We start from the raw sequence: 25,880 nt of genomic DNA, 5'->3' as shown, positions 1-25,880 counted from the left end.
TTGCCAACAAATACACCCAAGGTAGTCACTATTATTTATTTCAGTATTATTTTCTATCCTCTCCATTGGGCATATACTTCAAACAGTCAAAACTGGTTTGAAATGTGCCTGAGGCTGTAAACTCTTGAAAATATGAATAATCAAACAGTTTACATTCCTTGTCATTCATCTCGAGCAACCACAGAGAAGCAACTGTCACATGTACTGCATGCAAATATAAAAACACGGATGTAGCTACATTCATACTGTGAGTAAGACACTAGCAAGTTTTCTCTGTCAGTGCTGTCAGAAGTGTTGAGTGTCAGCTTCAACTTAATCCTGGAGTTTAAGAGCTGCCTCGGGTCTGTTTCTGACAGCCGATATGGTATTTATTTCACCAAATATATTCATATATTAGCTTTAATATGTCCATACTTCCCTCGACCCCTCAAACCATGTGACCATCCAGAAGCTGAGGGAAAGAATCTGAGGTGTAGGTGGGAAAATCCCCACAGAGCTGTGAAATAATCCCCCTTGAATGTTTTAGGATTTGGGATTCACAGTGAATCCTTTACAAACACACATAACATTTAGGGATTTTATTTGAGAAAATAAACATTCATTCCCCTTGACTCTCTGGCTTAAGCAGGTGTATAATCATAAGAGTGGGAAGAAAGATTTACAGCATAAGAGCTTTGCGGTCAATCCTGAGACTTTCTGTATATTATTTGGAGACTGGCATGAAACAGTGGAGCGTGAAGGGTGTACGGATTTCATGGTGAATGTATGTGAGCACATGCATGTTCACTTTGTTTTACTGAACTTTAAATGTTGTTTGATGCTCCCACGCTAGAAGAGGATGTGGCTTTTTAATGACAAATACAGATGGTACTGCGATCCATGGAAACAATGAATTTCATGAGAGTACACAATTGTGTTACATTCTGGTAAAACATCCCACAAAGAGGAGTCACTGCCTCTGTCTGTTTTGCTCAGACAGTGAGGACTTGCAGTCTTTTCAGGAAGGACAATCTTTTACGAGACCTTGAAAAGGTTTTGAGCGAGTCTCCGAGAAAAGCTGCACAGTGGCAGAGCTATAGGCTTCCTGCTGACTGGATGAGATGAACTGTGATGACGGATGTCTGGGTTTTGTGACTTCCTCTGTTCCCAAGTCTGTGGGATGATAAGACACCCCAAGAGACTGAAAGGAGAGGGTTTATGGATGGGTCATGCTTGCACATTTGGTGTAAAGATGTTGCTTGCAGCAGCCTATAAAGATAACCATGAATGGCAAGTGGATTCAAATGTATTGTGAATAGGAGGCTCTTCATAAGGCTCTTTTAGGAGTTTATAATTTAAAGTAAAGACATTATTTGATATGTCAAGCTTGCATTTTTGTTTGTCAGCAACATCAGTTAGCAATGTGGAATAGCATATTTGTTTTGTAAGTAATTAGTGTAAGAAACCGATCAATAGCGGTAAACATGAGGTGATAGGTGCAACTTTATTAGTCCGGAAAGACTCAACCCAGATTTCCAAGGAGCACACTTGTTTTTTGCCCGATTAAACTTTTACTTCAGTCACTTCAGTTAACAGTTGAAACTAACATTACCCTACCTACTTTATTTTCCTATCAGGGTTCACTTACTGGTAACACTTTATTTTGATAGTCCATAGTTAACACTCTACAAGTCATCAGTTGACATTCAACAACACTGTTTCAACAGACAAGTAACATGCATTGAACTAACTGCCAGTAGAATACAAGGTACATCTCAAGTGCTGATCTATAGATTTTACAAAAAGTGTCTGTTGACTGTCAACATGTTTTTTGCAACAGGTTATTAACCGATATTCAACCTTACTATCTGTAGATTGTGAGTTCTTGTGAAAAACCTTTTTTTCTCAAGTGAATGCATTAGGCTTCTGTATTTATCTTATATATTAGTCAAATAAAACAGGAACAGGTGTTTCTAACTCAAACATTACATACATAATGAATAAATAAAGTTTGTGATCAGTTGTGCAAAACATTTCGCTTTATTCCCATGTCTGTTGCATATAATTAGTGGATGAATGTATGTGTTCGGTTGATAGGTTATAGACTTTCTACTGTTCTCAACTGTGTTTCACTTTAATTGGATAGTCCTAACACTTGCCTACAAACGCTTAGTGGAGAATGCCTACTAAAAGTATACTGATAGTCAACTCTAGATTAGTTGACGATCAACAGATGGTCAACTAAACTCTAAAGTTGCTTATCTGTTGATCATCAACTAATGCTTAATGTAATCTTTAGTTGACATCTTGACTCTCAACAGATTATCAACAGATAGTCACACGTCCCTGTTGACTTTCAACTGACAGATTGATTTTGAGTAGTTGATTGTCAATTTTGAAGATGTTGACACAATATACAGATAGTAAGGTTGAATATTGGTTAATACGCTGTTGACATGCTACTAAATGTCAACTGATGACTTATAGAGTGTTAAATATGGACTATCAAAATAAAGTGTTACCCACTTACTTGCTTGTTCTGGAGCTTTTAACTCTGATATACAATATTCATCAGCATCAGGAATTCTAGATGTTAAATGTTTTTACCCTTTGGTGTAGTTGGTTTTATCTGGGATAAAGAGTACCTGACAACTTCTATCAATTTATATTTGTCCAGCACACAACACAACAGATACTTTTTGATTTTGATAAAGCTCAAAGTTGTCATACATCAGATTACAAAAGTTTTATTTACATGTATCTGAACATAAGTCGTAAAAAATCCTTTTGTTGAAAGCGATTCAATCGGGTTTCTTAGAAATGTAATATGATTTTGTCATATTTAATAGAGAGGTGCTCTATACAGTAAATACACGTACCTTACTTATATGTTATTGTGAACAGCTGAATACATTGAAATGGTTAGCAAGCACTTGACCACTGAGAAGCAAACTGCACATGTTTGAAATGCATGTGGCTTTCTCATCTTGTCATCTGGTATAATGTTTTAAGGTATTTGTGGAAATGTGTCCAAATGAGCATACACAGCACATAGTCGAGATGAATTACACAAGCTAACATACAAAGTTTCTCTTTGTTTTTCGCTGAATGCTCCAGAAGCTCGGCGTGGGTTAAGTGGTTTAATTTGGTTGGAGTTAACTCAAACCTGGGGGGGTATTACATTTTGGGTGAATATTTTCATTTTTGTGGTCACCTCATGTTTGGACCTGTGGTTCAGCTCTGAGCAACAATCCACATTGGATATACTTTAGAATATGTTCAGTTATGTAACAGTGGAAATTACTGTAGTTAGTCACTTAGAGCTGGGCTAGGCAGTTTTCTGGAAAAGGCAAAAAATGCAAGAACGTGAAAATATGGGCATATTCATATTTATAATCGTAAAGTTTACTGTATAACAAACACATTTTTTGTTTTAAGCTCGTTGTAACATCCCTCTCTGAAACTCGTTGCCGATGTTGTCAGGCAGTTTTTTTCCAATGCTGGAATAGAAACTTTTTTTCCGTGGGATTTTCCCCATTGAATCAGGCTTTCTAAAGGGATGTGCCCTTGCATCTGCATTTGTAGAACCGACAATAGGAACGCTGTCCTCTAAAATGACCATGGATTGGCTAAATTTCCCATTTTCATAATTCAAATATGCTGAAATGTTAATATAGATTATTTATATGCCACAGAAAAAGCTATACTACCAGGCTAAATCTCCTGCTAGGTGTGTGCTCTTTGCACTTTAAACCACACTGACGTAAAGGTACACCTGTTTAATCACTGTAGCAGGGTTAGGATGTATTTGTAGTTTATGGGTGTATTTGCTTTAAAAAAACTTGGAATACAAAACATTTGATCAGTAAATTATATTAGAAAGCTTTGTGTGTTCCAGTTACAACATAAAATATTGCTCAGATAATGTAGGCCTAATCTACAATTATATAACACTGAGAGGTGCCATTCTACTCCACAATGATGCGTTTTGTTATCTTTGCTGGCACCTACAGCGCTAAACAGTAATTGCAGGCGTGCTTTTATAACTTAGAAGTAAAAAGAGTGTGTCCACAGATTTTTCCCAGTAGAGCCACGGTTACCCAGTTTGTAAGATGGTGTTCATCAGGGACATTTGTGTAAACTTATGTGGAGATGGATACTGACAAACACAATGTAATTGGGTAGGCTATCATAATAAATTGAAAGGCCTATATATATTTAGATTCAAAAATTGAGCTCTGCATTATTAGTGGTTTTACTTTTGATGAGCATTGTGTTATTTAGGCTACTGATACTGATAATAATACTGGGTGAAGTTGTCCACCTCTGGTCTCTGGGCTGCTTGCAGCACATTCACATGTGACCAATGAAAGATATCTTTGTGTGTGGGTCGAAATATATTCCTATGGGCCAGTGTGGAGGACAATGTGTTGCAATGCTGGCAACATGGGTTTCAGCATCAGCCATCAGCAGCCCCTTCAACTCGTGAATATTCATCCACACTCCTCCTTGGCCCCACCGTGACAATAAACAAGGGAGAGAGCCTGAATGCCTGTCTGAGGAGGGCAGGGGGCCAAATCCAGAGAAAAGTGGGGGGCAAACAACCCGTTAGCATGGTAACAAGTCCTGCCTTCCTCTGCAGCAGGCTGTGAGAGGGGAGGCAGGAGTTTTTTTTGTCGGTTTTGGTTGGAAAGACATAAATCGGAGTTTATGAGAAGGGCAGGTATACGGCAAAACCAGCCAACGTTTTTCAACGCTAGACGAACGGGATTTTAGCGTCGCAAAGGGGATTATAAACTCAAAATGTCAGCAGCCATGGATATGAGGAGAAACTACGAGGTAAAAGCCGCCTTTCCTTTTTGATCAAACTTTTATCTAGCGGTAGTAAACCGGTACACGCTACCGAAAACAAGCGTCCGAAAACACATAAAAGTTGTTGTTACAAAGATGCAAGGTGCGTTTAAATGTTGTCCTAATCCCCATGTGACCATATTTGGTCATTGAGATGTTTAAACGATGAAGTGCAGTAAACAGACTAAAACACCAGACTTTTTCAGAATTTGAATGAAGAAAAATATCTGAGCGGATACTGGCAGTCACTTGGATTGTAATTAGTCAACGTTTAACGTTTTTGTCCAAAAAACATCCACAAAGTAAAACCAGCAGAGCAGATAAGCAGAAACAGTGCAGGACTCCAGACCGCTGACCTCACTGTGTCCTTTTTTGCTGTAGTTTGGACTTTCTTTCTGGTATATAAAAGCCACATGAAACTTAATGTGTTAACGTAATGTGTGCTCTGCTGTGTGTTTTGTCTTTATTGATTATGGACATAGTTAAAACAGATTTTGTCGGTTTCACAGATGCAGTTTCCTTTGTTAATGCAGTGTTTAGGCTACTGTACATAGTGCAGACCTATGTACTGTATATGACATCCTGAACAAACCATGTACAACTGGAACGTTGTAATGCACTTATAAAGGGAATACTCACATGGTCATACTTATTTTTACATCATTATTGTACTTTTTTCCTCTAAATTCCTCCCATACTGCCTCATAAGTAAGAGTTATCAATTGAACTTGAGTTTTTTTAACATGTAAACTTAGTAGGAAATTACATTGACATTTGGTGTATGTTTAGGTAATGGGCATCAAGTGATTATTGGTGCAGATATGGATTTGGAATATTTGAATGATTTACCAAAACTGACAGATGTGCCTTTTATTTATTTATTTATTTGCTTTTCTTTCTTATGAACTCCTCACTTACTTGGATGACAAACAAATAAAATGAATGCAACACACAATTGTCTATGTGCATTTGGTGCAAATCTATATCCTGGCTGAGATTTTAAAATCCTAAAACACCAAATTATTAAAGTATTGACACCTTTGAGTAACACTGGCAAATGCAGGCTCTCACTAAGCGCTTTATAGTTTAAACCAGGAAAACTTTAAACCTGAATTACTGAGTTTTCTTGATGATCTTATCTTGTACAATCGTATACAAACCCCAGAGACGTGACTGGCTTTTTTTAGCACTCTTTTTTCCCCTAAAACTCTTTCTATTGTGCAGATCAAACAATGACCTTCCCCTCTCCCTGGACGGGACTGTCAACACAGGACTATTGAGAAAATTCTTCTGTGTTCTCCTTTCAGTTAAACAGGAGTGAGCCTGGCCTATTACCGGACACTTTTGAAAGAACTGTTGTAGTCACAGTGAAAGTGATTTACCTCAGGAAATCCAGAGAGTATTGGTGTGATATGCTGAAGATTTTAAAAACTGAACAACTAGGGCTGCACAATATTTGAAACAACAACTACAAAGTACCTGTTTTTGGTCAACATCATCCTTTCTGTAGCGTCAATAATTCTATTAAACTTATGTTGTTTTCTTTGCTATCAAAATCTTCCTTTGTGTTTCCAGAAATAGTTAGTTTTTTCTATCAGACAGACCTCTCGTTATATAGATTAGTCATGTAAAAATAAGAACTGTGCATGTTCTCCTTTTGTATCAAGCATCAAGAAGTTCTAGCATGACATGCTGCAGTAACTAGCTGTATTGGACTTTGCACGTTCTTCGATGTGACTATAGCACACATTCACACAATCTCAATATTCACCTCACTGTCGATGCTCAAACAATATAGTATGCAGCCCTTGACAACAATGCCTCTTTGCACAAGGAACACAATAGAATCTTTTATCTCATAATAATACACCTCTTGTTCTAAATGTACTTCTGCGTACTTGTGTAAAACAGTAGCTCTCAAGGAGTTAGTCTGAAGCAACAAGTAGTGTTGATTTTCTTATTAATAAAATATGTATTTGACATGACACTAGATGCAATTTCTATCTTTTTTATTTTTTCGGTGTTGACAGCGATTCAATAAAGTAGATAAATAATTCCCACATCCTTCCTCCTCTTTTCATCGCTCAACTATTAAGACGTGCAGCTGGACATTCAGCGGTTTTGAACCTTTATTGAAGTGGCTCTTGGTTAATGCTAGCTGTTCATCAGTACTTTACTTCACACTCAGACACTTTAACACATGCAGCTTAAGAGTCTGTTACTGTTGGCCATAGCAGAGCTCTGAAGAAACTAGTGACCTTTTTTTTCGGGGACAGTAGAGATAGAATTTCTATTATTTATTCTCAGTTGAGTGTTGTTCAGGTCTCTAGAAAATCCCACCCGTGCTCAACTGAAGCGACCCAACCGCTGAGAAAAATGATAAGAAAATCTAGATTCACCTTTCATTTCCCATTATGACGCATCCATCCTGCAGTTACGGTATATTAGTAACTTAAAAGCCTCACTTTGTATTCGTTTTGTAGCACAGTCGTCAGTGAGAAGAATATGTATCAAACCTGTTTTAGATTTGTCAGTTTGATTTGTAATGCAGGCTGTTGTGTATTTTGATTTTGGTGTTTCTTCCAAGACTTGTTTGACTGTGTTTCCTGATGAAACATGAAACTGTCCCTTAGTTTGCCTTGTTGTCTGCCTTTGCTGTCTGCTGCTAAACACTTGCATGACACCTATCCATCCCAGATGTATCATCCTAAATGTACAGCCTCTTACTTTGTTTAACACTACTTGCCATAGATTGTACTCTACAATGTTATTGGGTTACCTTCGCTCAAACAGGTGGCATCTCTTTATTGACTTTTCTTTAGGTTTGCTGTTCTGTAATAATTAACTCGAGGACTCGGAGTAATCTTGTGAATTTCCCACTATTACAAGCTCTCTATTGTGCACTTGACATACAGTGAGTTGCATCATTGGGAGCTGTATGATACCATGCTTTCATTGATTCATGAATTCTCACATTTGGCTGATCTGATACCAGCAGTTCACTATCAGCTTTAATGTCTGAATACAGTTTCAAACAAACACTGTCAGTGTTGTTAGTACATTTTTTATTTGGTCAAAAGCTGTTGATATTCAGAATAAAACATTATTCATTGATCTTGCAATTTGTAAATCCTAAGTAGATAGCCTTTACTTTGTAGAACATTTCTAGTGACGTTATCTTGGAACACAACTGTAAGATTTCGAGATTACTCCCAGTAACTAATCTGAGTTTTGTAAGCCAGATAATATTGTAAGGTGAGTTTCCGGTCATTTATTTTCTTAGCTTTTTAAATGTGTGCTTTAGAAAGTCTGAATAACACAATAGATCATTAGGGAAACATCATCTCTACGGTAAAAGGAAACAAATGGCTGCTTGTAAGATCTTATCAGCTGCTTACATGGAACATCTAATGATGACATTGCAGTTGTACTTCCCACTTTTTTATTTACTTGCACTGTCTTGAGAACATTTACATACCTGTTGTTATGTTCTGCTGATTTCTTAAAAATACTTATGAATAACACCACACAACAAAGCATAGCAACGTTTTAGCTTAACTTTCTAACCCTCTGTAGCTCAAATACATTAACACATATCACAATGGTTGATAACATGAGTGCAAGGCAGGTGATGCAGAAGTTATTAACTTATTAACTCTAACTTTAAAACAGAAGCAAACAAGAATACCCGTAATCTACTTCATGTCCTTGGAAAAGTCAAAGACTGTGTTTCAGAGGTCAGCGCTCTGACACGAGCCCCCCTGCTGCCGCTCAGATGGATTTAAGCTTGTTTTCCACATGCCTGCCTCTGCAGCTGTGCATGCTCATATCTAGGTTACACAGAAGGGTTTCCTCTTTGCCAGAAAAAGAAAATATGCCATGATGATCCCGGAAAAAAAGCTGAAATGGCTTGAAAAGGAGATAAAAAAAGATTCCAAGAATTGGTTCCACCTGTTCCACAGAGCTGGCAGCATGGCGGACCTTGTTTTAGAGTATCAGGGTAATAATATACATGTACTGCTATGTAGGGCTGCTCAATTAATCGTATTTTATCGCAATTACGATTTTGTCTTGCAACGATTATGAAAACAACATAATCTAAATAAAACGATTATTTATTTTTTATTATAATTTTTTTTAAAATAATCTTTTATTGATTTTCAGTTGAATTATACTTAAAGTTAAGGGTAATCAACTGTTAAAAACATACTGTTCAATACGATAGGAGTCTGTTTTCAATAAATGGGTGTTTTCAAAGTGGATAATGGATAATCGTTTTTAATAATCGTGATATCAATTATTGACCCAAATAATCGAGATTATGATTTTTGCCATAATCGAGCAGCCCTACTGCTATGTGCAACTGCCAGTAGCATCAACCTTGGTGTTTTCTTTTACATAGACACATTAGGGCTGATTTAGCCTTAAACTGCTATCCAGAGACAGCGAGTAGTGTACAGAGTTTCAATCCTGAGTATCATCTGCTTTTCTGTTCATATTTGTCCTGCAATACAAGGTTGTTTGTGTGAACACATCACTTGAACAGTTTGGGTGTGTTGGGAATGCTTTTATGTAGACTGTATTATCCTGGCTTGAGCATCAACATCTATATTCCCTTTATGCAGCTGAACTCCCACAATGCTCTGTTTAACAATGTCCAACTCAACCGGCTCAAGTGTCTTTTTGTCTGTGGTGGACAGAACTGGTCTTTCTGTAGATGCTGAAACAATGGCGTGGATGAGTGTGTGGGATCATGCCTGCCAGTGATTTGTGACGTCCGGAAAGAGAGGAGAATTTGCAGACATTTTTACTCTTCCTTTACCCATTTTGTCTTGGCTGCCTGTAAGGTCTGCGGTGTTCTTCCAAAACCTTGAAGTCAGGTTGCTGATCAGCAGAAAACGGGGACTAGTTCAGCCAGAAAAGCAGAGCAGCTAGACACAGGATTAACCTTTGTTTGTGGACACTGTTGTGTCGGCTGCTGTGTGTTTCAGGACAAACAAAGACTAAACTGAACTGTGATGTCCTGAAACTGTTACATAAACCCGTGCCATGCTCTCATAGTCTGAACATCAAGTGCCAGCTGCTGAGCGAGTGCATATTTGAGTGTAGTTTCTTTTGAATGAAAAACAATCTCTTGGCATCAGGTCCAGGTGTTGCTGCCCCTCACCCTCCAAAAACGTTCTCCAATATTTTGAATGGAGCCGCAGGTCTGATGAATAGAGAACATATTAGTGCATTCCTGCATGCATGGGAGAGAACTGTGTTTCAGATGATCTGTCAAATGTGACAGGCCCAAGGACGTGGGGAGAGAGCTCTCTTCTGAAAGATATTTTACCTGGTAGTCTTTCTCTTTCACAGCAACACACTAACACACACAAACAAACACGCACATAGCTGATAAAAGACTCACTTTTTAAACACACCTCCCTCTCAAGGACGTATGAACAGTGAACACAAATTCATATTTTATTCAAGCACTATGGAGACATTTTTGTAGTCCCATGAAAATGCTCTTGTTGCTGTGGAAGAGATGCGTCCATATTCCTCTCAAATCAATCATCCATATTTTCCTTTCCTTTATTCCTAACCATTCTCTTCATTTGTGTTTTACATGATTGTATATCATCTTAACCAGTGAGAACTATTGAAGATCTCTAAATTCTACAACTCAAATGTTTTCATCCTATGAGATATTGTGTATCACGCATACCTATTCGGCAACGTATTCTTATTGAGAAACATTTTAGGCTTTTCTCAAGTGAATATGTTGTATTTGGTAAAAACAGAAACAAACTTTCCTCAGTAATGCCCTTGCGCTGAACTGTGCCCACATACATTCATGTCTAATTGTGCGCTTCCTCACATTTTTACTACGTAACAATGTCATGGCTGCCATCACGACCCTGATTGAAGAAATCAGCACGAAGCGGTTGACTTCTCGCTGTTGACCGTTAGCTTGCCTTTGGCTCTTAAGTCTCAAGAGAAAATTGTCTTGAATGTGGTTGAATGCACTTTAAAGGTACTCTAGAGCTTTCTTAGAAGTGGTTGTTTACGGCAGTGATTTTGTGTAGGGAGATGGTATCCGACCTCAGGAAGTCAGTTGGCTAACGCCTCGTTGTTTACTCTGCAAAGTCCATCTAGGGACTCTGTGAACCATTTCTCTGATTGTAGTTTTCCCAGTTAAAAAAATCCAAAGTGATGAATTCATACAAATAAGTATTACTTAATATATGTAAATTGTGTAGAACTGACACAATTGAAAATCTTCGCATCTGGCAGCTAATCTTTAAATGTTTTCCTTAGTCGATACAAATTGAAATGACAGAAGCTTCTTGTTTTCAATAAGGACGAGAATATTGAATCTAACTTCCAAAAACCAAGAATATTTAAAGTATTAATCAGAGATTATTTGAATGTTATGCAAGCAGAACAATTGTGTCTAATATTGATTCATGTTTAAGATTGTTAAGCAGATTTTGGCTCAATATCCATTTAGTTGTTTCCATTAGTTTTCTTATGTCATTAAATCATGTAAGAATAATGTAGTTCCATGTGGATTCCAAAAAGTGTGTTTTCACGTTTCTTAGTGAACCAAAAGTCTTAAATACAAACAGTAGTCCTCGTCCCAAATGTGACAGCTAAATGTATGAAAACACTTGAACATTTTCTGATTATGGAGAAAAATGGATGTTGCTTGATAAGTATCTCTGTCTGTCTGAGTCACTGACACACTGTTAAATGTTGAAATCCTGCAGTAATATCTGCTTCCGAGAAATGAGAAAGACCCAGTGATTATGTGCTATTCTGTGCCATTCTCTCTGTAAAAATGCACTGTACAATGTTTTTCATGAAAACATCTAAGCAGGATAGGACAACGTCATCCTTTGATGAATATAATGATGCATGCCCGTCCTCTCAGCTAGGTCCACAGTTACAGGAAATAGCTGACAGCAAGAATGCTCCCTCCTCTCCTCATCTGTCTCTATAGGACTCAGCTTCACTACTGGTTGGCTGGCTTCTTCATACAACAACTTCCTGTAAACAAGCCATGCTGCCAAACACCCTCCCATCCTCCACCTCTGGTCTCCAGGGATCTCCATTTGACCTCTTTACGCACCAGAACAATCGCTCTGAGCCGTCTTGAAGGGTCATTGCTGCATTTTAAATCAGATTTTCAGGGGCAATGGCCAACAGTTTAACTAACTGCTGGTCTAATTGCAGATTAAGTCCAGGAAATGTTTATTATAAGCCAGATGTCTTCACAGTTTAGCCTGTTGTGAGGACTTTTCATAGTGTTAAATAGAGCATGCTAAATGACACTGAGCCACAGTCCCTTATTAAGAACAACAGGCAGACATCTCACATTTGGATTATAACCACCTATGGCAAATCAATCCAAAACTGTCTGCACAGCCCGATGTCAGAGCATTGAGAACTTTCGTTTTGAACTATTTCTCAATCGCCAGACTCATTAGTAATGTGGAAACATTTAAAGTAAAGTAAGTTTATAAGTCTAGCCTAGTAATTAAGGATTCACAGCTACCTGAAGGTGGCAGGACTGCTGTCTTGTTAACATGTTGCTCTGAATTGCAGTGCCAGACGCACAATGATTCATCGTGGTGACCTTTATGAATTAATCCAGAAGAAACACTAAGGGGCTGCAAAATTACTAACAAACTTAAATGTCTCCTCAGACATTTAACTGGACAATTACAATTCCCCTTTCTCCTGATGCCATTTACTCAACTTTATTTATATAGCTCCTTTTGTGAACATGCGGCCCAAAGTGCTTCACTTATAACGATCCAAACAACAGACAAAAATAGACAGCAAGATGAGCATCACTGTTTTCCCTGTAGGAAATGTGGCACAGCCAGCCCAGAGCGGGTTTACCACTGATCATGTGGAAGGCAGGTTAAGCCCCCAAAAATATATTTGATCAAGATAGCAGCCACATGAATAAGGTCTCTCTTTTCAAATTTCCTCTCTGGCTATGATCAAACCAAGTTTAAATATTGTCCTTTGAGCTGCTGATGTTGTTCTGTGTTATTTGATGTGAAAAGAGCCATTTATTAAGTGAAGGAAAAACAGCTTGACGCACTGGAGCTGCTCTGACAGAAATGTTTTTACATGCTGTTGAAAAGTTTTCAAGGCCAATACTACCTTTCAACTCTTCTCTTCTTTTAATCTCTGATTCAGAAAAGTCAATTTTAGACATGGGAGTGTTAAACATTTTTTAACGTCAAGCTAATATCAACTAAAGGGCTTATCATAGACTCTTTATTGGTAGACCAACATTAATAAGCCCAATTCCGTTAAATATGTATCTCTATTTGTTAAGGTAGTCAGTTGGATTACGGAAAAAACAACTGTCCCAATTTTAATTAAATGAAGGAATGGTGTAGCATGGTGAAAGCCTGAAGAAGCTCTACATTTGACTGGATCAGAGTCACAGTGTGGATACATGCATTATTTTTCACATATGGAAATGGCCTTGGTGAGGGTCTGTTCTCTCTGAGTGCCCTTCTAGTTTGGTAAAAGCTATAACTAACACTCCAACAATTCATTAGAGTATTTTTTTTCCCGGTAATATAAATTCATGTTTTTTTGTTAATATCTGAAAGCTTCTTTTTTTATAATTATTCCTCATCCGTTTTTCTCCAGGTGAGTGGCACGTTCGAGGACCAACATGACTGCCAACAAGAGTTCGAAGGCTGTGCCTCGTGCCGGAGGGGTTAAAGCTCCCCGGGACATCCCCGACAGGTCAGTGACATCCAGGACATCGGGGTGAGATGATTTGTACACATTCACTCCTGTCACATGGGTTCAGGGAGTCAATCTGACTGACAGAGAAACAAGTGCTTTACTTAGATAATTCATTTTCTTTTTTCATCAATGATTGGTATTAGGCAATTTTATTTTCTCATGGGAAAAAACTACAGAGGATTGTCTCTCATGATAAGACTTCCAAAGATTTTGCAAGTACGATCCTGTATCCTGAACGAGGGCCCCATCTAAGTCTGAGCTGTGAGTCGAGAGCTGAAGCTTGTGTTAGCATGTTGAGAGCTGACAGTGCCCCACTGAGGGAGAAAACAAACTAGGAAAGATATGTGATATCTAGACTATTCCTTCTTACAATTGATCATGCTGTCCATTTAGTTTAACCAGAGTGTTTAGGTACAGACAGACTGAACCCATCTAACATAAAGCAGGTAACATCATCATTGATCTTCAAAACTGTTTGTTTTTACACTGTCACATTATGATTGTTGGCCACGATGCTGCTATTTGTAATACAATATATAGTAATGTTACTTTTTGACCGAGTATTTCTTATTCATTCCTTCATAATTATCTGTACTAATGAGGCAGTTATGGTACAGTTAACACATATAGGACAATTATTCTTGCACAGCATAACATTAGAGTACCACGTGGCAGCTGGTTTCTGCCATTGCTTGCTGTGTATATTAATACCACTGGCAAACGGCACTAATGTAAATCATAATATTGATATCATTATTTAAATGAATGACTTTAATTTACTTTTAAATGTGCACATTCATTATTTCCCCCATTGTACCCTTGAATGTAAATGTGAGGGAAACACTATGCAGTAGCTAGCAGTAGAAAGCTTTCTACTATTGGTTGCCTTCCTCTAACACTTCAGCCTCTTTTGATGAATGTAATTGGAAAAGTGCTACACAATGCATTCCCCCAAACTATGACATCAACCAGGGAGTCATTTCTAGGGCAAATTACACCTACACCAAACTGTGAATCCTCAAGTGGCCTTCATGTTATGGTGGAAAATAACAATGCAAGGCAAAACAAAAGAACGTAGGGTGTGCACTATTACCTCCTGCCTTGCCGTGGTGTCCTTGAGCAAGGCACCGGAAATTATACCGGACTTATTTTTACAAGCATGATGCAAACCACCAGAATTTTTGTGTCTAATCGAGAGGTCTTTGTACTGCAGCCTACATATGTATTGACAACAAAAGTGGAACTCATAGCTAATTAGGCCATACCATTGTAATATCTGTATTATTTGATGGATGATTTTGCTTTCGCAGTTGATAAAGTATGCTGCTATGTGAAAGAATAAACAACACATTAATATCCACTGATATAGTCTACACAAAAAGGAAATAATATATAGTAATTTTGTATGTCTACACGCCTACATACATAACGTCTAAATAAAGTACATATTAAGTCACTTGTATGGAGTGTCCTAATTATATAAAATGTCTCTTTGAGAAATATCGCCACATAGCACAACATAAGGCCAGTCTGAATCTTTTTAATTTTATTATTTGTTAATTGTCACATAAGTGAAATCATGTATGAGCTCTGGAGACTGTGGTGATTCCTGTCTACAGTGTTTTCAAGCCCAGCGGCCATCAAACCAAAGAGCCAAAATGAAAATGGCTTCGATTAACTCAATAAACTGTCATGTTATTGGCATAAGAGTAGTTATAATGAGTGTTTGGTCTTGTTGCTTCTAAAACACTCCCATTGATACCAAGCTTGAGAGACTCTCTCTGTGGCCTTATCCTTGGCAGGGGTTTATTGGCAACCAGAACAATTTTAAATTGCTAGAGAAATTATAATAAGCCTCTGCTGCAGCAGTGCAAGATCTCATGTGTTGGACTGCAGGTTAATATCAGATTATTGTGCTCATAAAATGTTTTCTTCATTAAAAATAAGTTTGACTTGGTGTGAGGTTTTAAATATGAAACTCTGTTACCTAATTTCACCTGAGATTTGAGTTTGTTTTGAACTCTTTCCAAGCTCAAGTTGGTTTATATTTACAATAATAATCAGAGCTTAATTCATTCAGATAATAAGAAAATCTGTTTATGTTTTTTTTTTTACAAATCTACCATTCAATTCAATCCAATCCAACTTTATTTATATAGCATTTTAAAACATCCAGACCAAAGTGCTGTACAGAGAGATACATCAAATATAAAATCACACAGCTCAGCTCACAAAACATACAAATAAGTATAAAATCACATAAAAGATACGAACACAAAACAAACCAGAATAAACGTAACTATTAAAAACACAACAAAAAAACAACAACCATATAGTAAAAACAATAGACCACTGAAAGCAAATAAAAGCAACGATCTACTTGTTAATGTTTACGAATGCTAAGGAGAAAAGGTGGGTTTTAAAGGGCCCATGTCATGCTTTTCTGGTTATTACCCGTCCCTTGTGTGTAATGAAGGTTTTTATGCATGTAAACGGTCTGAAGAGTCAAAAACCCTCAAAGTACACCCTGTAGCGAGTAAAACTCTAACACAGAAAGACCTGTCTATGCTGCCCCAGAACGCCTCGTTGGAGATTTCTCTTTTTCCATTTGTTTCTTCTGGGAACCGCAAAATGGACCAATCCGCGGAGCTCCTCACACACCAGGAGGGGTGGGGACCTGTAGTGTACATGTTAAACTAGCAGGGAGTCCCATTGACTTGCATAGAGCTCCCTGGTTGGTAATAGACAAGTTGGGATCGCGGAGAAATGCTCTCCGCAGACCCATTCTCACAGCGTTTATAAACCTTTTTCTTACTCAATATCAAGCCACACTTATTGTTTTTACTTCGGCTGTGAGTGTTTGTGTGTGCTCAGGATGAGTTTTGCGCTGTCTCGCTGTATCGCCGACCCGGAAACTACACCAGTAAGCCAGCTCACTGAGCAGCGAGCCTCGCAACGTCCCGACCAATCAGAGCACATTGGGCTCACAGGGAGGGGGGGCAGGAGCTCCAACAAGCCGTTTAGGACAGAGAGTGAATACACATACTTTACAGAGATGCTCTATGAGAAACCAATGTGAGTTTGGAAAATTGTACAGTATAAATCTATTTTAGTAGACCTCAACAACGGAATTATGATCAGTGGAAATGGCCATGACATGGGACCTTTAAGACGGGATTTAAAAACAGACCTGTCTGATTAGTAAGGGCAGGTCGTTCCACAGTTTAGGGGCGGCAGCAGAGAAAGCAGGGTCCCCTCTGCGCATTCAATATCATTTTCTAAAAAACAGCTCATGAAACAAAGATTTAATGAAGAGTTTAATGAAGAGAAAATGCTTTGGTTGTTGTTCGATTGAGGACACATTAAAGTTCAGGTCCATTTATGTTTTATTTGTTAGGGGTGGTGTCTTTTAGTCATTGCCTGAAAAATGTTTCACCACTGCTACAGTATTTTGCAGTAGCGTAAAAAAATATGAAACGCCTCATAGCTACAGTATCACATTGATTTATTCCTTTTTAACCAAGCTGGAAGAAAGTCCTGGTCAGTGATATATCCGTTCCGTTTCCAAAGTAATGTGGGCTTTTAAATCTGTTCCTTTGACTTCATAGTATTACCCTCCTGCAGTAAAAACTTCCAGACATGAGTCGTCGTCTCAGAAACTCATATTTCTTCAGGGAGAGTAAGATAAGATGACTCCATAATTCTTGCAGCTTACAGGTTCCTAGTTGTTGTAAAAAAAAAAGTCTCCCACCCTGGAGCAGGAGGCTGAAACCAGGGAAGGGCAGGTAGGTGTGAAGCCAGATCTGTCCCAACCTGCATTGTTGGATCACAGCCCTCAGCTTCCTCCTCCCATAGCACTTGTTATTCTAGCCATGGCTGTGACATCAGATCTCCTCACACTTCACTTTCGCAAGACTTAGCAAGCTTCCAAGTTATGACGAGGCTCCTGAAACACCACGAGTCGGGAATCTACAGGGAAAGTTAGTCTTTCTCTTGAAATCCTGAAGGAGCTGAGCACCGTGAGAAAGTGTGTGTGTGTGTGTGTGTGGTATAGTCAGCAGTGAGCATACAGCAACTGTAGCACCTAGTACCAAGACTCTGAGGACCAGAGTGGAGCAGTGAGAATTTTACAGGTGAGACCGCTGCAATAAATCTTTCTCGGCACACTGCTTTCTGTGGGAGGTCCGCAGTGACTCTTTTAAGATTTTTTGGATTATGTGGAAAAATCCACAGTGGCATTTTAATATTTTTTTAATTTAATGTCTTTATTTCCTTTGGCTTTTATTTTATTTTCACTCAGCCAAAGACTGAAAACTTTCCTGTGGTTGTATTTAATAAGTGGCTCAAGTTTTCATTCTGTCTTTGATCTGGGAAATGAATTCAGAGTTTTCAGCTGATTCAGCTCATCAGTCTTCTCCCATCTGTTCACCATCAACTCTCTGGTACTTTTTAAAGCTGCAGGGTTGAGTGGATTTATTGGCAGCTCCCTTTTCTTAATTTTTTTATTTAAATGCTTTTTTTAAATCCCAGAGAAACACTTTAATGCTTACATTGTTTATTCACACCTTCCTTTGTCTGCTTTCAGGTGCCAGTCTACGTCACCGTGTCCTGTTCTCGCTGCCAGTCAGGGGCCGGGCCAGCAGCCTCTCCTGGGCGACGGGGAGAAGCAGAGTAGGTACGTCCGGACTGACGGCAGGTTCCTGGTACGTACTGGCTGGAAGACCGCTACCTTGGGCAGCGCTGCCTCTCTCAAAGGTGACGCTGAGTTCCAAGGGCGTCTCATCAAGTCAAAGAGCATCAGCTGCCTGGACAACAGGCTCTCTATTTATAAACCTCCAGGCCAAACCAAGTCCTGCCAGGAAAGTCAGGAGCAGAAGGAGCAAAAAGGGGAACTCTATCCGGAAGATGGATATTATGGTCGGCCCCTGAGTTGTAGCACGCTGTCACTGGGACCTTCCACCAACCAAAGCCACAAGCGCACCCTCTCTCTCACCCGCACAGTAGCAGGTGCCCCCCCCGACACAATACGGAAAAAGATCTCAGCATGGGAGTACAGGAGGGTGAGTCTGCCTAGGATGAGCTTGTGTTTAGATAAAAGAGGAGGGGAGCGTGTAGGGGGCAGTGAGGGCTGCCCCAGCCTGCTCGCTTCTCCCTGCAGCGAGAAAACGTTTGACTTTAAGGGGGTCCGCAGGATGAGCTCAGCTTACTCTGAATGCTCCTACACTGAGGAAGAGGAAGGAGTTTCAGACAAAGACTGCCTAGGTCGCTTCCAGAAAAGGATAAGCAAGACAGACTCCTCAGGAACATTTATACGCTCGCTGTCTGCTCGGAAGGAGACATCAGCGGTCCTCAACAGGATACAAAAGATAGAGCAAGCCATGAAGGAGAACCCCAGCCCATCCCCTCCACGCTATCTGAGTAATTGCTATGCTCCAGACAAGACGAGACAGAAGTCTTTTGTGATAGGTGACGACTTGGACAGTACATGCACCAGTAAGCGCAGCAGCATATGCTCAGTGGCCACCGAACCAGATGCTGTTTTGGTGTCTGATAAGCTCTCAAAACTCAGACAAAGGTTTAGTGTGTGCTCCACCAGGTCTGAGAGCCCAGAACCCCCGAGCCAGCAGACCTCTGTGGGCACACCGGTCAACCCCTTACCTAAACCCAAACGCACTTTTGAGTATGACGCCAAACGGGACCAGAAAAATGTGTCGCCCGCCAATGGACTACCTCCAAACGGAGCCTCTGAGCCTCCCCCGCCTCTGCCCTCGACTCCAGCACCCGGTGTGACAAGACCAATAAAGATTGAGGGCAGCACCCCAGGGAGACCACAGGACAGGTGAGAACATCTGTGTGCTTCTGTCTGTAGCCTATTAAATGCAGTTTCCTTGTGAATGTCTTTGTGAAATGTAGTGTTTGACCACGAACACCAACTCAGTATTTCTTCCATAAAGCAATCTTTGTTCTTATGTTAATTTACATGAAACAATTTCCAACCAGTGAGTCAAACAAACTTTGAATTGGGGAGAAAAGGAGCTCTATTGATGGATTGGAACGTTCTACATGCAGCTACGGAGAGAACAAGATGGATCAATGCATCTCTATTGGGTGCTCTGACTTTGTTTGGATGTCTTTGGAGTTTTATAGTTTCTAACATATCTGGTGGAGGAATATAGATCTCAGGCTAAGTGTGAGCTTTGCTGCTCTTGTAAGAAACACATCAGTGTGTCTGGTTGTGGTGGTTTGTTTTTAGTAAGGACATGAAATATAGATCATTGTTGAATAAGTTATGTTTCACAACAGACCATTGAAGAAAACAAGAGTTTTGTTAGAGCATTGAGTTCTTGTCACCCTAGTTTTTCTAATGTTATCAAACCGACGATCACATTTGTATCATAAAGTATATTCTACTAGATAAGGATCAAATAACGGATTTATTTTAAATACCATCAACACTTTTAGATTCTTCCTGGATCAATAAAACATATTTGCTAATTTCCACTCCTATCTGATCCACAGTATATATTCAAACAGAAGCTAACGGAAAAATTACTCAACCACAAAATTCATCATTGGATTATTGATTATTATGTCGCTTTGTTGTTTACATATTAGCTGCATCTTGGGTCCTGTAGCCTGGTCTTGTTTTCTTCTGAAGGCTCTCAGAATCAGAGGTACTCAGTTTGAGGGTGGGGCCTCCCCAGATTGCCCCTATGTAAAATGGGGTTGAATCCATAAATGTGCATCCCTTGGACTCTGTGTTTAACATTCCTGTGGCTCCAGCAATTTCAGACCAAGTTTAAAAGCCACAAGCTGTTGATGGCGCGGCATGACCATACTGTATATGCCTGCACTAATGTAGCACAGTTCCTGTTTAGTGCCTCGTGACATGTGATGGGAACCTTAAACTGTGCAGACAGACAGCAGGAAGTGTAATATATCTGCATGTTTCTATGTAATTTATCAGGAAGTTCCGTGTGATTGCAGCTTTTTTAAGGTATATTATAAGTTTATCCTCATTTCAGTTTTTGAGGGATAAGTCAAAGGGTTTGACTTTCTCTGTTCCTGGTTGGCAAGAGGGGGAGAAGTTAAACCGTCCTTCTGGACTATTTTTTAACATCGTCTGGACTGTTTCAGTTTACACTTATCTGTCTCCACCTTCCTCTTAGTCATTTTGTGTGCGCAAATATATAACAGCTATCCCTGTGCTGGTCTGTTCTGTTCTGACATTCTTCATTTCTCCCCAGAGAGTCGTGTGAGTCAGAGGATGCTACGAGTTTGCCATCTTCATATCCATCCTCACCGACAGAGAACGGCACAGCAACCACAGGCACGCGGACTCGACCCACTGCTAAAGGCACTTTAGAGGAGAATACTTATGAGGACATAGTAGGTAAGCACGCTGGTTCACTTGCTTTAAAAAACAGGAGAGAGGAATTTCAGGTCCCCTGATCGCTCACTGGCTTCTGTCTTACCCCGGTCACTCTTTGGTTCAGTTTAAAGCTGATATGATGAATCCATTAATCCATTAGTTGATCAACAGATAATTTGATAGAAAATTAGATGAATCAAGTCACTTTTTTGGATTGTTTTCAGCTTCTTGAATGTGAATATTTGCTGGTTTTCATAACGCGATATGATGCAACTCATGTTTAGGAATTCATGGGATTTTGGCCTTAAAAGACAGTAGTCAGATGTTTTAGTGAAAGTGATGTGCCCATGCAGCTTTGCACATTGTAATAAGATAGTTAGGATAGCTCCTCTTCCTGCATCTGCCCCGTGTAGACACTCAGCCTGGGCCTTGAGAGATTAGATTAAAACGCAACATTTGGTTTTATGGGTTGTATTTGACTATAAGGGTTGTCTGTTTGTTGAGCAAACTCACACTAAACTTTGATTGTAGCGCCTCATCCTCTGACACGGCAACATTGCAAGCGAGTGTATCTCACTGTAATGATCGACTGCAATGGTTGAAATGAGACAATGTATGTGACACGCTAGACTTGTTGAAGAGCCAAATTCCTTTCCACTAACAAATGACCACAGGCCTTCTGCCCAGTCCAATTGCCAGTTCCCCCAGTGCATACTTAATGTGGTGGAAATGTGTGTCAGCGTGAGTAAAGTCTCATGCCGAAGCTTGGATTTCAGATGCAGTCAAAAGTTTTCACACTCTTTCTCAGCGACCAAATAAAGGCTTTAACATGCAGGTAGTAGATTACTTTATGTTATTTCTACAATTAGCTGCTTTGTTCTCAAATCAGTGATCAGTCTCGTCAGCTTTCTTTCCTAAAAGCTGAGGATGTGCAGCAGTCTCAGAGAGAGCGTCAGCGCATGACTGGTTTTCACGTGAATCCCAACAAAGCCCCCATTGTTCCCTCAGCACTGTGAGTGTGGAGTTTGGAGATGCGACATTTGCCAATCTCTGTTTGTTCCTGACAAAGACTTTGCCCCTGAAGAAGTTTGAAATTGCTCCAGCTATTTCAAACAAAGCTTTTAAATTGGACTCTAATGCGGGATGGCAGTAGTTTCCACTGGCACTACGCTGTGTTTTACAGGTCAGATGATCCATGTGAAGCAGCCGCAGCAGTAAATGAGCCATGTTTTGGTCCCTCTGTGCCCATATTTAAAAATGTCACACACACACACACATCTTGCCAGAGACATTTTGGCTTTCTCATCTGCCTCGCTAGGACATACACTCAGATCATTGTGGTTTCTGGCACCTGTACTTGAGGCAAAAATGGTTACCTTTTTAAGAGTGCAATTCATTTGTAACCCATGCTACATTGTTGCTACAATTGAATGATGGATTGTGATATAAGGTGACTCTTTTAAGTGCTTTTCCCCAGTGAAGTTGATTCATGGAGTGCCAATGAGTGATTTGTTTACAGTCTGATGAATCTTGCCCTGTGCTATGATTCAGCTGTCTGTATCAGAGTCGCGGTCTTGTTCACAAATCCTTCACTGCAGTAGTTTCCTCACTGACTTACTCTTGTGAATAAATGTGGGAGAGTGTCCGGTACATGTATTGAGTGATTCAGGTAACAGTTCCACTTAGACAATTACATACACACTTAGACCTGTTAAGTGATTTTGTTATTCTTTGGTAAGAAAAGGAATTGATGTCATTTATAAAGCGTGTTTCATACACATAGATTCAAGTTGCTGTACAGAAAAGTTAGAACACTAAAATACAAAACTAGAATAAAACGATTACCATTTAGTTAAAAAAGCTTGAGAACAAGGCTTCCAGTCTGCAATGGTTGGGGAATTCCTCAGACTTGTGCCATGTGCATCATCCTGCTTTCTCAGTGTGGTCACAATCAGACTCTCCTAAAGACAGCCACACTCTATGGTTTGTGGTGCCGCCAAATGTTTTTACAAAACTATAACCTATTTTCTCTTCACATGCGCATTTCTGTTTACCACTGAATGGGTGAGTGGTTTCACTATACTGTAGCGTGTCCACTTTATGGGGTAAACTGATACTGACGTCGTTGGTGTAGTTTGTTCTGTGCCTCGCCCTGCCCAGAGAGCCCTTTGTGCACACAGAAATGTACAATCACAGTGTGCAGCCGAGGTGTGTCCACTCCCCGCGTAATGCTGTGTGTCTGCGGGGTGTTTCACAGAGATCTGGATGTTTGGAATCAGAGGAGTAGATTAGTACCCTCCAGTACATAAGCAGCTCTGTAGACATATCATTTTCTCAGCAGGCTCTCATTACAGCATTGCTTCAGTTTAATGGAGTTGCAGCACAACGTGGGGTCACACTAAGCCGTCTTTTTCTGCTCCTCAGCTTTAATGAAGCACAGAAAATAACTCCAGTACGCTAATTCACTCTGGGACTCAACGTAACGCTCTGAAAATCCCTGGCAGTGTACACTGTTTGCCTGTGTGCAGGGGTGTGTGTATTTACCTGAGACAGGCTCAATAATTAACTCAAAAATAGATAACTGAACAAAGCTCTGTCTGTAGGTAAAGCTTTTTAAAACACACACTCGCTGTTTGAGATGCTGAGTTCACCGGGTTTTTCCTTTATATACTCAGGAAGAAGGAACGCAGCTACCAAATATATTTTTTTTGTTCTTTTTCTCCTTTCTGCTGACAGATAACACTGCTGTTCTTTCTTTCATAAGTTCCCCTCATGCATTTCGACGCCATCTGGCTCTGTTTTTATTCTTCACTGTGGTTTCTCCACTTTCTCACAACCTTTTTCAGACCCTGCCAAAGAGCTACAGTATTCTCAGAGCACAAGTCTGAATAGACATGGACTGTGGTGTTTTCTCTTTATTGAAGTTGGCCCTCTGCCAGGTGACATCAGTGAGAGCCTGCAGCGATCTGTAATGCTCCTTTCCTTTTTCTTTCCTTTATTCACTGAAGTACATCCAAAGTGCATTGGCCATTTCTGGACTCATTATCATTTCTTGAGGTACAGTCAGTGATGAGTTTAAAAAAAAGTCCTTAATATGAATTAATAATTGAGGCCTCAGTCAAAGTAAAAGCTGTGTTTCTTTATCTGCATTATTCTGCATATTTCTATTGTTTACTTTATGTTTTGAATCACATGGCATGTGAAAATGTTTTCCTTTTCCATTTTTAGGATAGTTTACAATGATACACTTTCACATTTCACACGAAAGAAAAAATATGTATTTCAATTGAGGTTAATGTAATCATTTGAACATTAAAGTTAAGAGCCTAAGAGGCAGATCCTCCTCTCAGCAGACAGTCGACTCCACATGCCTGCAGAGTGACTCACTCAGTGTTGTGTCCAGGAGTTTCAGCTGGGCCCGCTGGGGCCTGTGGGGCCCAGAGCCAACAGCAACTGTTTGGAAATGGGAGTTCACTAGGGCCGGCTGACCCTTGACTTACCTTTCATGACTCATCTCTTCTCAGACTAGACATGGGGAGGATCTTTCGTGCCCCTGACACCTTTTACTCCTCTCCATTTACCCTCTTTGACCCTGTAGCCTCATCTGTCTTCTGTTGAAAACACTGTCTATGAGCTAGCTTCACTGTTGATATTTGAGCTACACTGAATACTTGCTTCATGCCCACAGAGAAGGAAAACCCATATGAGGATGTCGACCTGAAACGGAAGAGTTTGGGTCGGAAGTCTTGTCTGCTGGAGAGCAACAGATCGTGGACCACCATGGACAGGAAGCTGAACTCTCCACCTCAGGTAAGGCATAAGCCTGTGGGAATCAACAGCCCTAATGTGTTTTCCTGTAGTGAACATAACACATGTTTTTTACTGTGCTAACACGAACCCCCTCAGGTGATCCTTTAAAGAATCTCACAACTAATTTGTGGCACTACAGGCAACAGTTTAGTGTGTTTAGACCTGTTGATTCTCCATAGAAATTCACATGTGGCTACCTCGCGTAAACACAGAAGCATTTGTCTCACTATATAAAGTGGAGACCCCCATTGTTACTGGTAGTAGCAACAAGGTCACTTTAATACTGCAGCGAATACTTCTTGAGCAGCCACTTTCTCAGGAATACAACAAAATGACAACTTCTGTATCTGTACACAGTGCAGCCAAACCATTGCTTTTTTAATTTTTTAAATAAAGATGTTAGTCAATAATTGTCAGTCATGCCCCCTATTCCCTTCATGTCTTCTCCGATTATTTTTGTTTTCCACACAAGAAGGAGCTGAGGAGTCGTATGTGTGCAGCCTGTTACCTGCATCGCTTTATCGAACAGCTCACTGTGGCGGCTCCTTCTTTTAATATTACTGCCCGCTAAATGTCAAACGTATCCGCTTTTCAGCAAGTGTCCTGTTTTGTAACCACATTTTGATACGTTGCACAAATACATTACATTTCCAATAAGTGCTCCCCTGGTTAAATGGTCGATGTATCCTAACATAAATGAGGTTGGATAACCATTTATAAAAAATGAATGAAAGAAATGTAATAACCCTTATGTATTCTTTTCTCTCTCACTAGCTGCCATCTAAACCCAGCAGTCAGTCCCTTCGCCTCCCCGGTCCGAGCGACAGGAAGAGCCACCGGATGTCACAGTTGTCCAAACGCTACAGCCACGATGAAATGCTGCTTCTCCCCCAGCGGAGTGTATCTACACTGCCCTGTGGCCTGCTGGATGAAAGCCTCTGTAGCACCAGTGATAGCCTGGCCTCACACAGGCACTGGAGGATCCCCAAGGTACACACCACTAGATCCTACACAAACACCCTCACTAAGTCCTTGCAGAGCTCCGACTGTGATCTCTTCCTTTCCCGCTTCACAGACCAGCTCAGGTTTCTGTAAGTCAGAT

General features: G+C 40.0%; 1 protein-coding gene across 3 annotated transcripts in view; it reads left to right on the top strand.

The window, feature by feature from the left end:
• dennd2b (DENN domain containing 2B) overlaps positions 1-25,880 on the top strand; it is a 50,880-nt gene that overhangs the window by 1,240 nt on the left and 23,760 nt on the right. The window contains exons 1-6 of one of the 3 annotated variants that reach the window (XM_034111045.2): positions 4,511-4,818; positions 13,495-13,593; positions 18,182-19,435; positions 20,844-20,989; positions 24,657-24,778; positions 25,553-25,768. In XM_034111045.2, coding sequence (XP_033966936.1) covers positions 13,520-13,593; positions 18,182-19,435; positions 20,844-20,989; positions 24,657-24,778; positions 25,553-25,768 — 1,812 coding nt within the window. In that variant the 5' untranslated portion in view covers positions 4,511-4,818; positions 13,495-13,519. Of the gene's footprint in view, positions 1-4,510; positions 4,819-13,494; positions 13,618-18,181; positions 19,436-20,843; positions 20,990-24,656; positions 24,779-25,552; positions 25,769-25,880 lie in introns of those variants that run through there. The other 2 variants (XM_034111029.2, XM_034111035.2) reach the window with 2 other exon arrangements.

This window comes from Pseudochaenichthys georgianus, chromosome 3 (assembly GCF_902827115.2).
Source record: "Pseudochaenichthys georgianus chromosome 3, fPseGeo1.2, whole genome shotgun sequence".
Lineage (NCBI taxonomy): Eukaryota > Metazoa > Chordata > Actinopteri > Perciformes > Channichthyidae > Pseudochaenichthys > Pseudochaenichthys georgianus.
The sequence above is the reverse complement of the archived record's forward strand: the minus strand, read 5'-3'. Positions and strand labels throughout refer to the sequence as shown.